Below are 17983 nucleotides of genomic sequence, written 5' to 3'. Positions count from 1 at the left end.
TGTGCGTGTGTGTGTGCTTGGAAAGCAGATAAGACAACTGGCCGCAATTCAGCGCCAGAGACCTTGAGGGGAAAAAAGGTCGGAGACATACACCTAACAGTATGGAGACATCTTGCCAGACAAAACGAACATTTGAACTCTATATTAGATTAGCATGGGGCTAAATAATGCACAATCGTTAATTAAGCTAATGATCGTTTTTAAGCTCTAGACTAAATATTTACAATTGAATCGTATGTGCACACATTACTAAGAAAATCTGTTGACAGAATTAATCAGAGACACTCTCCCGCATATCATCATTGTCCGGGGTAAAGTGACCCATCAACGTGAATAATGAACCTTATTTTGTCCACACGCTGCACTTAATGAATGCAATAATTCTTATTAGCATAATTAATTACACATCCGTTTTGTTGTAGAGAAGTGCACGCTTTCAAAGTGTTTTCCTTCTCTGGGTGTGTGTGTTTGTTCTCAAGAATCTTTCTGGATTATTAATTAAGTGAAGTCATAGATATATGGTGGCATGAAATAGCGTTGTTTCAAATCCATCCTTGTGTGTTTTATCGAGAATTGCAAGATAAAATGTTTCCTGAGAAAAACCACCACCTTCCTATTGGATTAAATTGAGACTTGAACTCGTGACATGTGCCACAACAAGTACCAAGTACCAATGGGTTTAGCACTGCACCACGAGGGCTCCACTGAATTGGAGCGTTATTAATCCGTTTTTAGTGACGAGTAAACATTTGACTAATCTGTTCCAATCGATACATTAAAAATGTCTGAGAATTGTCTAAAGATGAAAATTGCGAAAATTGCAAAATTTTGAAAGCAATCTAAATCACAAAAAAATGCAAGAAGTTTCATCCTTACGCAAATTAATGCATACTAAAGTGATCCAGCGAGCATATGGACCATAAGAGCTCACTTAAACATCAATTCTAGCTAACAAACATTTCTATTTTAGAACGACTGTTTCATCTCGAATGATAAGCTTCCCTGCATTCCTCGCTAATGAATAATTAGAAACCCAGGGCCATCATTACACACATCTTCATCATTAATCCAGCCTATTTCCTTTCTAGTTGCGCCCTCCCGTTGGCCGATTACCGAGAATGATTACCGTAATTTTCGTTCTTTTCGCGCAAAAGCATGATCCAACGGAAGGAATGCTTTGCCGTCTAAACAAATCCACAATTCACCTTCTCCTCACCCACTCACGCCGCACAATCGAATCTCGGACCGGAACACCACCACACCACCGCCACAATAACCAGCTGTGCAAAATAATGTTGGTAATGGGGAGTAGAGGTGAGGGGAGGGGGATCTTATCAGTTGTTTTGACGTTGCAACAACAACAACCACTAACTGGAAATTCCCGCCCTACACTTATCACTCTCTCTCTCTCTCTCTTTCTCGATAGTTGTTTCATTTAATTTTGAAAAGGGGTAGCTCACCACCAGCGATAGCAGTCATGGCAGCGACACATTTTCTATGCGAATTTTTTGTGCCCTTAATTTTCATTTCAAAACTACAAATATTTCTAAAACTGCATGTACCGTCTTTGAGCAAACAGCCACCATCAGAAACAGCGTCAAATAAAATCGGCTCATAAAAACGGGCTCTTCGCGCACCGCCGCCAAAAACGCATCTTCGCAAGCGCGAACTTTAATTGCATTAAAAAGAAAAATTCGCTACCATTCTTATTAAAGCTGCCCCCCTCCCGGCGACGGTGAAATGGCGATGATGATGATGATGATGATGGCGGTGGTGGCGGCGGCTGGCTCTGTCTACTAGCAGCACCACGCACCACCACATCACGTCGACAAAACGATGTTGTCCAAACAGCACATCTCTGTGTCTCTCGCTCTCCTTTTGCAAACTCCACATCCAACAAAACCAGCGAAAGAAATATTTGTCCAGCTCCCCGACTCTTCCTTTAGGGAGTAGGTCTCTCTACTCCTCTTCCAAAACTACCCTACAAGCGCCCCATGTATATCATTCCGTTTCTCTAGGACACCGTGGAGAGCAAGAGCATCACTTCTGAACTCTCAACACAACCTCCTTTTCCTCTGCTGTTCCTTTTCCAACTCCCCACGATCGGTGCCGTTGGTCCTTTGTGCAAGCATTCGTCAGGATGCATCCTCGCTCTATGTGTCTGTGAGCACGGATGCCAGGATGTTTTCTCTCATATCTCGCTCTCTCCACTAAAAAACCACCCAAAAAAAGCTTCAATTTCTCACAAATTCAGAGAGAGAGAGACTCGATGTGTCCTAGAGGAGAGCGGAGCATAGGTCTGTGCTATATACCCGGAGCGTAATATATGTACACCTTGAGAGCTTTGTATATACTCACAGAAGCGCACTAGACCATACCACCCTTCTCGAGGATGGAGGATGAGTCCATTTACGTCCTTTTTTTTTTTGGTACGGCAGAATCAGCCCTCTCCTGCTACGGCGCTGTACATAAAAGGACACTGGCGTGAAGATAGTTACAGCATAATTTATGTATCTTCCAGTCACTCACCGGCAGCACCAGTACACACTCACACCGTTTCGTGTGCGTGTGTGTTGTTTTGGGAGGTTGCCCGCTCCCTTCTCTCATTAACCCCAACACACCCCATGGTTGTCTCGTCGCGAAATGTGAGTTCCACGACATAGTTTTTCCGAGGCCGGTGACGAGCAGATGGGGCAACAATTAACAGAGATGGGGCAGAGCAGGAGCTGGGTGGGTTTTGGTGTGCCGACTGACTCCTGAAATGCTGCTCGCTCGGCTCACCAAACGGTCCCCCCGCCACAGATCTCTCGGCACAGGCTCGCGCGAGTAGGAAAGGTTATTCAATAACGCACAGGCAAATAAACATACACATGTGGTGTGTGCTGTGGGTGGCTTGAGGGTGGATGGTAGAAGGAACACACACACACACCACAGGGCGTCGCGCGCGTACACAATCACAGATTTCTTCTTTGACAGCAGGGGAGGGCACACGCAGGAATACAAAAATATTGTGTGCGCGCTTCGGCTCGGGTGGGAATCGATTCTCAAACAAGGGGGGGGGGGGGGGGCAGAAAGATGAGGATAGCAAGGACCTCCCAAAACCGTTCCCACACACCTCAACAATTCGCTGCAGGTTCTCTCATGCTGCTACTCGTGTCTATTCTCCTCCTCTGTGCGATCAAAATCGGGAAATCGATCCATCAAAAGCTGCTGTTACTACACACACACACGCACACATGCACGCAGGCGGCGGCGGAAAAGTTTCGTTCGGCAGGACTTTTCAGGAGCCAGCAGGTTTTTCTTCTGCGGGCAGGTTGGTTATTACCTTAAAAACCGGGGAACCGTGCAAATAGGGCGTGTAGTAGTCGCTTTAATTTTGTCAACAGAGCGCGATTGCATTAGTTTAGGAAAATTACTAAAAAAATTAAGTAAACTAGTTCACAAGAGGTCTCGAAACAGTGGATGACTTACTGGATATTAGGTCAATTTTAGTATTTTGTAGAGCCCATTAATTCTATGCTAGTTGCCAATTAACCAGTACAAAGCATTGGTGTTTGAACCCAGAAGAAAATTCTCAAAAAAAAAGGAAAACCAAAAAGATCTTTACTCAATTAATGGATTTTTACTCAAAGCTATTCAAACATTGTCTAGCTTTTGGTGAGTCGACAGACGATTATTAGGATGGCCGTTAGGTCTAATGGTGTGGACGTGTCGGTTTTAACAATTCAAAGAGTGGTTGGTTGATTTTTCTTCTAGATCAACCCTCTCCCCCGATGGGAATGACACTTACTCTTTTTATTGTTATATTCGCTCTGCTCTGCTCTGGTCTCTACTTGGGACGTTGGGACATCACTGATGACTGAATGATGTACACTCCCCCACATCAGCAGGGTAGTTACAATTCTGCCTGTGTGGTGGAGGACCTCGGACCATACGAATCTTACCAAAGGATCCTCTATCTAAGGTATTACGTACTATTCCTCGAAACTGGCTCAAAAGAGTAAAGCAGAACATTTCAGTCTGGTATAGCCCTATTTAAGACTAGCATGGCCACTCTAAGGTGTCATTAACAACAACAACAATAATGACTCATTATTTGAAACAAATTCATTGAAATATATTTTTGCATTCAATACGGAACCATAGATAAGAAGTATATGTAAACAACATACTTGGAAAATAGGCCTAATGGTTTCGTAGTACAGTCTCTAGTACCAACTGCACAAAGGTATTCTTCTTGGTTACTCCACACAGCAAGTTTTTATCATCCTGTTTCAGTAAAGTTTTTTTTTGTATTGAAAACGAGTCAGTAATTACTTATTATACTGAAATTCAGTGTTTTTCCATTATGTTAAAGAGTTTCACAAAAAAAAATACTGGATACGTTTATGTTTTAGCATAGTTCACAGAAAATTTAAAAAAATTACATTCCATGGGATTTTAGAAAAAAACAAAAATTACTAATATTTGCTATTTGTTATTTTTATTGAAAATGGAGCAATTAAAAATCCTATCAAATTGTTCTATCTGTCAGAACATCACAACAAATTATAACACGATGTCCACTTGTTGTTCGTAGTGTGCTAAAAAAGAGTCAACTTTTAATCGCTAACAACTTCTGAAAAATTAGTAATATCACCACAATGGCTTTACACCGATTTCAAAAAACGAGCTGCCATTTTGGTGAGGGACCAACTGAACTGAATGACTAAGAAAAAGAAATTTACCCGAGAGGATTACTGCATTTACTGCATACTGCAGCTCAGAAAGTTTCAGCAAAATATATTCTTTATAATTTTGAAAAGTTCAATACACATGTATGATTGATATTTTGTCACTATTTTCAAATAATATCATAAAGACAAAGGGCGAACCATTCACAAGTATGATACACAGTTGTTGCCGGTAAATTTTGGCTCCCACTTCCCTATTTGTGTCTCTAAGGCTTCAATTTAACGCTTTATTTACAAAATTAATAAGTTGATAGATAATAATTGCATTGATGAGACTTCAAAACATAACAATTATAATGCCAGTTTTGGAAGTTTTAAATGGAATGATAAAAGTTGGCATGTATATTTTGAGGTACAAACAATGGCTTTGGAATTTATAAAATTACATTATTTAAAAAAAAGAAAACCAAATTGCACGGTTTTTGTATTGTTTATGTGATTTAAAATTACAATTGTCAAACATCTACTCAAATACCTTGTAAAAATGATCATGTTTCCTACAAGGATAAAAAAATGATGACTTACAGACGATTTGACACTGTTTTGAAAATTGATGTATTAGGAGCAAAAATTTATGCTTTAGAGCCAACATTTGGTGACAACGACTGGAAGCGCAATAATTCAACTCTAAAGCTGTCAGCATTCAATTTGGCGAAACACAACTATCTGTTAGATACTGAAGAGAGATGTACACATCTGACTCAGTGTGCTCAGTCGGTAAGGTTTAATCCTGCAAGTGAGCATATGGTTTCAACTCAACATGAAGTGTTTATACGAATTTTGATTCTTTTTTAGGATATTTTTTCACATTAAGTCAGTAGGCAGCTTACCCTTTGGAGTGATCATAATCCGAAAATAGTGAATCATTAGTCGTCAAAGTGAGATAGAAGTGAGTTGAATCGTAAAAGAGTAGTAGCAAAAGGATTTGGAATCTCTTATTAGTATACGGAACTTTTGTTGCAGTTCATGAATTATAGAATTTGAACTGCTCATTCCATGAGAAATGCCAAATTCCAATGCCTAAAGGAATAATCTATTCCCTTTTACTCTGAACAGTTCTGCAAAATAGAAATAGAATTCTTCTTAACAGATATATTTAAAGCGTTTAAAAAATAAGAAGCCCCTAGAGACCGAGGTGAAGAGAGTTCGACCTCAAGGTAAAGGCGTAAAAACAAAAGCTGCATCACCGTGTTTTTGGCCGTCCGTTCACATCGTGGCCAGTGACGAGTGTGTCTTTGGGGTGGTGGGGATGATACGGGTGGCCAGAAGGGGAAGGCGTTTGTTTATCGATCGAGAATCGGCAAACTCCGGGGCCGCTCTTCGGGGCCAACAACACAGCCCGAGCAGCGCCTAGTGGTGCTGTCCGTGTGTGTTTGACGCCGCGCAGCGAATAGTCGAGAGCACATTCGAACAAGCGCAATATGGTCCGAGGTCGTCGTCGTGGTCGTCATTCGTCCACAGTCCAGGCAACCCAACGGAGACAGACAGAGCTAAAGAGAGAGAGAGAGAGAGAGAGAGAGAGAAAGAGACGTAGAGCACACCCTTGCGTCGTGCGAGGGTGACAGCGAATATGTTGCAATCCATGCCTTTTGCGGGAGAAACTGGGCTGAAGTACGACACGCACTGTTCCAAGCGTCTTCGTCATCGTGCGAGCGGCGACAAGACAAGACACAAGTGCCTTCCACACACTCCCATGTACAACACTATCCGTACACAAGGAGGGATGCCCGGGGAAGGAGGAGTTTCTTTCGCTGCAGTGAATGCCGCGATGTAAACAAAACGCCTTTCTAAGCTGCCCCAAACGCCCCGCCGTTTCCCCACACACACTCGTCCGAGGTCTAAGATCTGCTCGTATGGCCATTCGCCAAGGACCAACCGGAGTGTGTTGGCAAGCGCATTCAACGTGTGTGACTTTTGGGTTGCCAACACGAGGAGATGGTTACAAAACACACGTTTTGGCGAACAAAACGCAAAGGTAGGCTCATGACCGTTACACAACACACCACCCCGCCGCCGCCGTGTGATACGTTTCCTCCCTCTCACCCCACTCCGCCCATTCCATCTTCCATTTTCGCCCTGTCCGAGGGAAATTCCTTTAGTAACAAACACACAAAAAATAACTGAACAGAGCGACCCGCCATCACCCGCCATCGTTGGACGTGTGTGTGCGCGCATTACAGCGCCATATCTCCTACGTCATTACTTTTTTGCGCGACCACAGAGACGAGAGACCGTTGAAGTGAGAGAATGGAAATAATGCGAAATAAAATAAAAGAAAGAAATGAAGGGATATTTTTAGGACGTCCAGGGAGGAGATCCACAAATACAGACAATAAAGCGCACATGAAACTAGCTATGGGAGGGGGTGGTGCCGGCTACCACCAAAACCACTCGCGACACACCTGGGGAAGAAAGGAAGCGTTGCTTCTGAGCGCCAATCAAATAAGCGAAGAAGGTGAAGCGGCGAGGTTGTTCGATGCAGCCCGTCCTGAGCCGAGTAGTTTTATGATCTACAACTAAACCTTATTTTGGAGTGAATCATCAATTGTTGTTTACTAAATCCGGATTCAATTTTGATTGTAAACTATACTCTGATTTATTTACTCGTACTAAAATATATCTATTTAATAATAATCTATTTAAATATTCAATTAAAAATATTGCTATTCATCATACAATATTAAAGCGAGTGGGAACACGGAGCGAAATGGACACCGATTATTCAAGCATTATTGCACAAGATGGGATAAATGGAAAGGCACCAACCAGAAAGCTTTCAACCTGTCATTAGAACAATGTTCATCATCTGTGTTGTGTTTTCCATGCCCAGTGGACAAATGCGCGTTCCGCCATATGAAATCAGTTACAATAATCTTCAAACAGTTTGAAAAATCAAATCAAAAATCAATCATAAATTCAGCCGTTGCCGCCAAATTTCAGTGTTTCATGAGAGTACATCAATTTTTGTCTCTAAGTCAAGATTTTTTTACTCTTGTAAAAATCATGATACATTTACAAGATATTTGAGCAGATTTGTGATAACTGTAATTTTAAATGATGAAAACACTACAAAAATCGAGTAGTTTTATTGTTTTTTTTTTTTTTAAAAAGGGAATTCAATGAATACTAATGCCATTGTTTACACCTGAAAATACATGCCGACTTTTTACACTTCGTTACAATTTTCAACATTGGTATAAAAATGATTACATTTTATATTCTATCAATGAAATTAGTAACTGCTGAGCTTCAAATTCGCTAATTTTGGAACACACAGTTTCAGACATTACGTTAAGTTTTGTAAATAAAGCGATTGACTACAGCCCTTAAAGACAAAAAATAGATGAGATAGAGCCAAAATTTAGTGTGAACCTAACCTCAACGAGCCAGCGACCACCATTCGACGATTTTGAACATTATTTTCAGGCTGATAGAATCTAAATATAAAACCTTAAGTTTGTCGTATGGTTATGTATGACGTGTTGGCATGATTACAGTCGCCAACTGTCAAACTCCGTTAAATGAAACTGGCTAGTATAAAGAGAAAAATAGAGACAGAGATGCTTTCTAATCCAAAAATGTCAGACATCGCTCTGGATATGGAACAACCTTGCATAGGAGCATACAATATGCAGCCTTAGCAAAAGAAGAAGGTTAGTATCGTAAAACCCCCCAAATAGTGCTTCGACCGGAGCAAACCCGGGAGATCGAGTTTAGAGCAGATGCGTCCAAACAATAGAAACACTGACTTGCATTTTATAAGGATTTTGATCATATTCATAGACAAACAGTAAAAGCACAGAATGATGGAAGAATAATTGTGTAAGAATAAACAAAAATCAAAAATAATAATTAAACTGCTTAACATGCCCATATTGCCCGATATTCCCATACAAGCAATTGAAAATAAAATCATAGCTACACCTCAATTTTACAAAAAAAAAATGGGGTAAGATTTTAGATATCCCATTCGATACCAGCCATTTTACTAAATATTAAAATGGACATAAACCAAAAATAACTACAAATATGTTTCAAAAGCTCTTTCTAGTCTTAAACGATACGGCACGTGGTTTGGCAGGCTCAAACCCAATGTCTGGTGCTTTGGCAGACATCATTTAAATTCCTCAATCCATGTGAAAACAAAACCGAACCTTCGTAAGACCTCATTATTGGAAAATGCCTCGCGTACGCCACTAAAATGGACATTAAAACACCTTCCTTCAACATTGTACGGATTTTTTAAAGAGGCTAAAAAGACGACGACATGATATGATCGCGTACACACCCCACCAGAAAGCAGCACAGCACCAGCAGCAACGATCGACGGAACAGATCATTCAAGCATACGTGCACACAGAGAGAGAAAGAGAGAGATAGAGAGAGATCCGCAGAAGAAGTAACGAAAAAGGAAGGCAAGAAAATCAACCAGACGTTCAAGGTTGAGGAATATGCGCGCGCGGTTAATGATAGGAGTGGATCGTGTGTGAGTGTGTGATGGTCGATGAGAAGTTCTTGCACACACATCCCTCTGCAGTGTGTGCTTTTTTATGTGTTTCTGCGTGTCTTCTGTCTCTGCACACACAGGGTGAAGATGGAACGACGATCGAACTAACAAAGGGAATGATTTGCCATAAATCTTGACGCAAACGCGCGCCCTTTCGCTGCATGGAGAGACTGTGAGGGTTTACGAGCTACGACTGGAGCTATTTAAAAACGTGTTTTTCCTTCAGGACGATATCTTGCAGGACATAAAAATATGAAATACATAAATTATAAGTGAAGTGGTGTGTCCTTTTCTGGGTCTTAATTAACGATCATCGAACGATGATCATGTTTTCAAGTGTATTACGAGTAACAGGAACTACACATTTTAGAGGCAAAACGACTAAAAAGATAGAATTAGACTAATCTAATGAAAAATTATTAGATTTCTCAATAATTTTAAAATGGATCTTCTAGGTCCAGATACGTGAAATTGAACTAGGAAATTATACAGAGGTACACATGGTTTTTTTACAGTTTCACGACGATTTTGACGCAGAAAATTGATAAATTATCAATGAATCGTGTGAAAAATACTAAAACCAACAATATATTATGTTACGAATTTATTATAATCAAAATTCTCCAAAAATCTTTTTTAAAGTTTCCAAGAACAGCCCTTAGATATTCTCTCAAGTAGTTTCCAATATGTTGTTGGAGTTAGAGATATGTAAAGTTGGCAATAGTTCGGAGTTCCGAATAACATCCAACTCCGGAAGGCAGTTTCACCCAGTATTATCCCAGCATTCGGGCTTTTCGGAATCGTCTGGAGCCGTTCGGGATCGGCCGGAGTCGCCCGGAGTCGTTCGGAGTGGAAGTCGTCCGAAGTAACCGGTGGTCGGCTTTCGAAAAAAGGCCTGTTCACGAAATGCACACGCAAAGTGAAAGACAAAAAACAACGAAATGAAATGCCTGATCACAAGAACATTGCACCTGACGGATCCAGTTGACTCCGATCGTCTATACGAAACTCCGGACGACTCCGGGCAACTCCAGACGCCTCCGGACGACGCTGGACGCCTCCGGACGACGCTGGACGCCTCCGGACGACGCTGGACGCCTCCGGACGACTCCGATTCCGGGCAGAACTAGTGGTTCAGATTTTGGTTCCGGAGTCGGACTAAAAATAGCCATTAGTGATGGGTAAATACAATTTTTTCCGGAGTGATCCGGAGTGATCCGGAGTAATCCGGAGTGATCCGGAGTAATCCGGAGTGATCCGGAGTAATCCGGAGTGATCCGGACTGATCCGGACTGATCCGGAGTAATCCGGAGTGATCCGGAGTAATCCGGACTGATCCGGACTGATCCGGACTGATCCGGAGTAATCCGGAGTGATCCGGAGTAATCCGGAGTGATCCGGACTGATCCGGACTGATCCGGAGTCGAATTCAGTTATGATCCGGAGCCGGAGTCATATTTTGCGCACCGGAGTCGGAGTTGATCCATGACTCCGCTCCGGATTACCCATCACTATTAGCCATACTGGGATCAGAGTCGTGGCTGAGGCACAAATCACTAGTTGGAGTTATCTGGCGATCTTCCTTAAAGTTACAGACTTTTTGGAAATGTATGTATGAGTGGTTCGTCAGCAAAAGTAAACAAATTTGTGCTATTCATGATCGAACTAACGACATACCAGACATTACAATACAAAATTATTGTTCTTTTTGGGGTACATTGGAGGTCCTAAACTGAGACGAAATTTAGTTTTGACTCCCAACGTTTCACTTATTTCGTGACTTTTTCACGCTTTCAAAAAAGGACAGGAGGATGCATGATATCAGAACATCAGAATCAGGACAACGATTGCTTTTCTTATTTACAATAATTAACATTTCGTTACATAATTCGCGTTTAAAAACAGGTCTTTGTCTTTGCTTCTGAAGAGCAGTTCTTTGATTTTGAACAGATAGAAATAACGTTCAATTTGAATATCAAAGATAGAATTGTCAGCGCCTATTTCGATTACCACTCAAGAAGTGACCATACAAGGTAAATTAAAAGAAAACTACGTAATTTCAAGATATCTAACTGTCAATACAATCAATAAAAAGTTTGAAGAAAAACTAGTAGAATAATAAGAAGAAAAAACACATTAAATACTCACTTTTCCCTAGCTTGTGCATCTGACGGCACCGCCGTCCCTTTGCCTTTCGCGTACATCTTCACCAAAGCGCAATGATGGTGGTGGTGAAGGTGATGGTGGTAAGGGTGATACCCGTACGCTCCGTGCTGCCTGCTTTAAGCGTGGGTGGGATGGATGGGGAGGGGGGGTGGTACGGTTTGGTGTCTTTAAGATATATTAGTAGTTGTTGCTGTTGTTTGCGGTGGTATCCGATTGGTCGCGATCTTCTTCTTCTTTCTCCGTTCAAACGGTGCACCGTCACACACTGCGAGCTGTGTCACCAAACAATCTCACACTAGCACGCGAGCGCACACACACACGCATACACGGAGGTTTTTGGTATCCTCACACTACCAACGATCAGCTGGGTGGCCCCACCGTTGGCACTTTCTTGCCGCCCTCCCGCTCGGTGCTTGACACACAACACAACAACAACACCCAATCCGAAACAATCGCACCTCCCGTGCCTGTGTGTATGAGCTGTGTTACTCTCTTCAGATCGGGGCTGTGGAAGGAGGGGAATTGGCCAGATCCTTTTCCTTACTGTAACAACATGTCAACAAACACACACACACACGCTCACTCTCCGTGGTTGTGTTGTTGGCTTCCGACCCTACTACAATCGCTTCACACAACACACCAGCCCACAACAGGACACACAAACGCGCGTCACAAACACACACACGCACACAGTTGCGTCCTGAGGGACGATTAGGATCGATTTTGACCGATAGCAATCAACGCACACGGCCTGCGATACACACACCGACACACATGCAGACGCTTTTTCCTTCTCACTCTTTTGCTCTCGTGAGATTCGCTCACTCTCACGCACACACACACACTCAGAGGGAAACACCTACATACAATACACCGCTCACTTTCCAGTCGATGATGATGAGGATGGGTGAATGAAACTCTTCCTTCTTCTATTGGTTTGCCGATTGTTTAACCGCACGCACACAAACACACACAGACACAACGGTTACGATAGATTCCACCTTTATTCTGTTTCCTTTCCTTTCCTTTTACAAATAACACTAACACACGCGTACAAACGTCCTGATGGGCTCAACAACATTCAACGGGAAGTAAAATGGCTGCAAAAAAGAGAAAAAATACAATTTGTTCGATTAATGTTAGTTTGATTTTTTTTTAATTATTATTATTTGAAGGGAATAATCCTTGGCAATGATCCGTCCCAACACTTTACACCATGTTGTGTTGCTTTTCGTGAAGTTTTCATTTCTAGGATGAAAATGAGTGCAAACCAAAATTGTGCACTATTTTGGTATTATTTATTCGCCATACACAGACGCGCACACACACACAATCATTCCACATTTGCGTCGTTTGTGTGGAGGATGATATCGTTCACCGATGATGTTGTGCGCCGCACACGAATTCCAATACCTTTTCCCCGAGGCCGCGCGCGCTTCACGTCACACACCAAAAAGAATAACAAACGTCATTCGGAAATAATAGAAAAGCGAAAAAAAAATAAATGCTGCTGCCCGCTGCTTCAACCAGAGCACACATACACACTCACACGCACGCATGCACACACAAACAGTGCGCGATTAGTGTCTCTTTCCACCACACACACACACAGAAAAGAAACAAAAAAAGACGCTTCGCACACACCAACACAGCCTTGCATGCATGTACGCACTGCTGCTTGACGTATCGAAGCTCAATAGAAACAGAGACAAAAAATACACACAAACCCACACACACGCACAATAATGGCTGCGCTTCACACTACCCCACGCACTGTCCCTTCCATCCTTGTGTATGTATATTGGGCCCTGTTTTGTTGTTGCCATGGTGAGCGTTTGTGTTGGTGCATCTCGCAACCTAATTGTTGATAATAATTACCGCTGACACGGCACACACACACAACGAAAGAAGCACAAACACACACACACACGAGCCGCCTAATGTTTCACTTCAAAATAGACACGTATGTGCATCGTTTCCCATTCGTAGTGGAGAGTGTACGTGTATACGTGTGTGTGTGTTTGTGCTTGGCTGAGTGGAAGTGTGCTGAGCAGGAGAGAAAGAGACGGCAGCAATAAATCGCAGCAGTAGAGGTTCAACCAAATGAAAAACCGAAAACGCAGGCGACCGGGGCAGGCCAAGCAGGCTGTTGGCTTCACCTTTTTTTCTTTCTTTCTTTTTCCCCCATTTCGAGTGTGTTCTCCGTCGTACTGTTCTTTTCTGAATTACCAAACAAATAAAAAATTACACACACTCAAAATCGAAAGATTGAAAATATAGACACTGCTTTGCTGCTGAATGCCTCGTTTTTGGAAGGAAAATTTTGACGGCTGTCTTTCATTTTCTGCAAGCGCACATGGAAAAGTATGGATGCAGCGAGAGGTTGTACCCTGCAGCAGACATTGAACTAAACAATTTTATACGACAACCATCTTTCTCTCTCACTTCCTAACACACTTGCTTCATCATTCGCGAATAAACACAACCCGTTTTTCAAACAAACACATCCAAACGCCGAAAAAAGCGGTGCCTAATTGCCTTTTTTTCTTTCCATCCACACAACACTGCCGCTGCTCTGTTCGTTGACTTTTGCACGCAATAAATGTGTACACACACCACACCAGAGGAGCTCCACAGTTCCCTCAGCAGTGTCATCACACCACATACAGCGCTGGCTGTTTTTTTTTTTTGTTTCTTTCCTTTTCGCCGCCACTTCAATTTTACACACACTCGCCATTGTGCTGCTGCCACAACACACACGCCAAACACCACGCGTTAAACTCACTTTGTTCATTTCACGTGGAATACAGAAAAAAAACCAGAAGCAGGAAAATATGGTGGTCTTGCCAAACGGAGTGAACAAAATATCTCACACACAGCAAATAGCACAATCCCGCCGGATAAAAACGCAGCTGGACGTCGCACTTTCACACACACCGTTTTTTTGCGGCTGCTGCTACTGCGGCTGCTGCTGTCGATGCTGCTGCTGCTGTCGCTGCTACTCTGCTGGACGACGACAAGATACCTTCTGCACACTTCCGTCGTTGTGATGCGAGTAAAGCGAAGGCTGCGCGGATTCGGCGCACGAACACTACCTCACGGCTCGGTATTATTCCGCCGCTCTTTGACTGCTTTTTGGCTCCGGAGGGTAGCGGAGGGGAGCGGAGGTTCGCTTCTACCTGTGTCCGGGGCAGCGGCGGACGTGTGGCAGTGTGGCCCCTGGCAGTGCTGTCAAATCGGAGCGCGCCGCATGCTTTGACGAGGGTTACATTTTTTTTTACGTTTTTATTGTGCTATAGTATTTTAAATTGTTTTGTTTATTTGATTAGAGGGTTTTGTAGCCTTTCATAAGAGTAATATATTTTTTTTGTTTCCCTTCTTTAAAAGTTCATCTGGTGCACTATGTCTATCGTCGTAATCTAAAAGGAATTGAATTAGCTAGTTACTTTTCCATTATATCATTCTTAACTTTATCTTACCTAAAAAGAATGTTAATTACATTTTGAAAATACAGTCAGCGAGTAATACCTGTGGAACGACCCAAGCTCTAGCCGAAACCCATCGTTCTCATTATAGTTTATTGATGTTTCGGTTCAAACATTGAAAATAACCTTTTAATTAAATTGTATCTTTTTAAACATCTTCCACAGGATTACACCACCTAAACTCATTTTTATCACAAATTATTAAAGATAAAAACGAAAAATGCATTTCGTCCATTGAATACAACTGAACTACTTCACTGGTTTTGTTGGTAGCGGAATTTGGGGCAAGTGTGCCACCTTAAGCATTTCAAGTTATAACTCACCAAAACGTGTTATTCAAAAGCCGATTTCAATCTCATAACCATTTTACATCTATTTCCTCACTTATAAATGAATCTCGCTTGAAAAAAGTGCAACCAACATAGTTTTTGAAGCGTTTAAAAAGGGTCCAAAAAGACGTTGTTTTTTGGGCTATGGGGCAAGAGTGCCACTCGTATGGGGCAAGACGGCCACCTGGTGAAAATAACCGTATTTCTTAGATAATTGGAAATTATTACGTTTGTACCACTAGTGTATGTATTCCTACATGTCTTGAGTCACCAATGAACCCCTTTTCATCACAAACTGTTTCGCAATATGGGTTGTTGCTGGTCTGTTTTTCCGGAGTAGAATCCGCTCGTAAAAGCACACCATACCGCTGAACGCTACAACAATGTTTACATTTTTGACAGCTCGCGCCTGTGAAAGATGGTGGCACACTTGCCCCAAATAGAGATGGCTATTTTGCCCCAAAAGTTGTTACTTTTTTGAAATTGAATATTTCAGTGACAAAAAGAAAGTTTTTTTCAACTAACCCCACAAAAAAATTTACGTTTTCTCAGCTATACGGTGGTGTAAATATTTTCTCGGTTGATTGTTCGCATGATTATTGAGAGCTTATTTGGTTGGATGAAAAAATTATAATATTCTGCACAATTTTGGAGTTCAATATAAATCAGTTCAAAACAATGCGAAATATCGATTGGTCAATATGAAATTCGGCTCAGTATACCTTGTCATTGGAAAACAACCAACTGTATACACAATTGATCATTAAACTAAAGTTTTTAAGGAAAAATGCTTGGTGGCACTCTTGCCCCGTATGGCACACTTGCCCCAAATTCCCCTATGTTTGAAAATGTTGATGTGTCTAGTTCATGGGATTTTAAAAAGGCCCTCCATAGACATCCATTTGATTATATCGGATATCTGATACGACACATGCTAAAGCCCCTAACGCCCGGGTTACACAGTTCAAATGTAGTACTATTTGAAATTTCAGACTGAATAGATAAATCGTATTGACAAATCACCTGCAGCGGTGACACAGAGAGAAATACGTTATTTATTTATTTTTTTATTCAGAAGGGACGGCTTTGCCGTATTGCTTAAAAGATGCATTATTTGATTTCAAAACAATACAAAATATTCAAATGAAAAATTCACTAAACGCGTGGCTGCCAAATTGAATTAATTAATGAATTCCTTATTTCCCTTTCCATCAACATCAATAACACAATTATAACACTTTTGTGTTAAAAAATAAAAACAACATTGAGCATTACCAAATCAATAGGTGAATGAAGACAATTTGCAAAAAGTAAAATGAAAATAAATAAAAAAAAACAAATGAATTGAAAATCACCCTCCTATAAATTAAATCGAGTTGGACAATCCTGAACCTGGGAACGTTCTGCCATTACGCACACATCCAAAGCAGCCCTCTCCGAAAGACCGGTCTCAATGTGGCAGATCAAAACATTTTATTGGCAATATTTACTCACCCCCCATTTCGCGTCGATATAAGTGTACATTTTCTTGGAAATTTCCCTTTTCCAAAAGCAAAACCACTCCAAAAAGCAACTCCAAAACCAATCGCACACATCCGTCACATTGCCAACAATTAAACCCAATCGCCAGCAGCTTGAGACAGAAGCGCACGGAGCGAGCAAGCGAAAGACAGGGATAGCCAATCGCAAGCGAGCAGTGCGCGATTATATTGAGCACGCGTACGCACACTACCATCCCGCCACTGTCAGCTTCGGTATCGATGTGTGTGTGACATATTTACCTCTTAGCCTCATTACGTCGCTCGCTGGGTGAGTGTGTGTGTGGGTGAATTAATCGAATTTCACTAAAAATTTCAGGCGTCAACACAATCGAACGGACCAAGTAGTAGGGTTGTTTTCCACTACAAAATTACACACCGTACTAACATGCATTAAAAAAATACCTTTTTTGGCTTAAAATTCTAACCACACTTTTGTGGGGTTTTGCTTACGACTCACACACACACACACTCTGTCCTTCTCTAGTTAATAGCGGAGAGAGCGAGAGAGCAGCAACAAAAAAAAGCGACGTCGCTTCCGAGAATGATTTTCTCCCTTACAACTTCTATTGTGTGTTACCAACCTGTGTGTATGGCGTTTGTGGCAGAAGTAGCAGCAGCAGCAGCATCGCACCGTTGTAGTGGTGGTGTTGGTAGTAGTACACACGATTGCATCACGACGACGACGACGACGACGACATTCGCTCTCCTCCACCTACACCAATCATGCGCTTTTTATTGTTCATCAAACCGCGAGTACAGCACTAACCGGTGTGTGTGTGTATAGGAGAGGATTTTTTTTTATATTCATCCAGCCCTTAATCACCAACACACACACATAGAATTCGCTCGAAATGCGCTTTCAGCTACACATTTCGTTGCCAACACCACTTCCAAAAGGGACATTTTTCTTCATTACATCGTTGGGGCTACACAGTGACGATTAATCTCAAAAACTCAATCACGCATACACACACACACACACACACACGGATACAGTGAAACGTAGCCCCGCGTACACCTTGTGTCAAACGAAAAGGCAGCAAAAAGCAGGACAAAAAAAATATGAACGGTACAGCCGATATACACGTCAAACGAGCACGCGACAACAGCAAAAGAAGAAGAAACAAAATCAAAGATGCGGGAAGATACACAATACACACACACACACACACAGTGGTGTTGGAGGGAAATAAAACGTTTATATACGGCTATATATTGCACT

The 17983-nt window shown here is 41.9% G+C and overlaps 1 protein-coding gene across 10 annotated transcripts in view; it reads right to left on the bottom strand.

The window, feature by feature from the left end:
- Window positions 1-17734, bottom strand: part of LOC120959823 (single-stranded DNA-binding protein 3) — a 37220-nt gene extending 19486 nt beyond the window's left edge. For 3 of the 10 annotated variants that reach the window (XM_040383491.2, XM_049610153.1, XM_049610154.1), the window contains exons 1-2: window positions 14344-14608; window positions 11389-12506 (exon numbers count right to left, since the gene is read on the bottom strand). In XM_040383491.2, coding sequence (XP_040239425.1) covers window positions 11389-11444 — 56 coding nt within the window. In that variant the 5' untranslated portion in view covers window positions 11445-12506; window positions 14344-14608. Of the gene's footprint in view, window positions 1-11388; window positions 12507-14191; window positions 14609-17001; window positions 17110-17342 lie in introns of those variants that run through there. The other 7 variants (XM_040383493.2, XM_040383495.2, XM_040383489.2 and 4 more) reach the window with 7 other exon arrangements.
- Between the last annotated feature and the right edge of the window lie 249 nt (window positions 17735-17983).

The sequence above is a fragment of the Anopheles coluzzii genome, chromosome 3 (assembly GCF_943734685.1).
Source record: "Anopheles coluzzii chromosome 3, AcolN3, whole genome shotgun sequence".
In the NCBI taxonomy this organism is placed as follows: Eukaryota; Metazoa; Arthropoda; class Insecta; order Diptera; family Culicidae; genus Anopheles; species Anopheles coluzzii.
The sequence above is the reverse complement of the archived record's forward strand: the minus strand, read 5'-3'. Positions and strand labels throughout refer to the sequence as shown.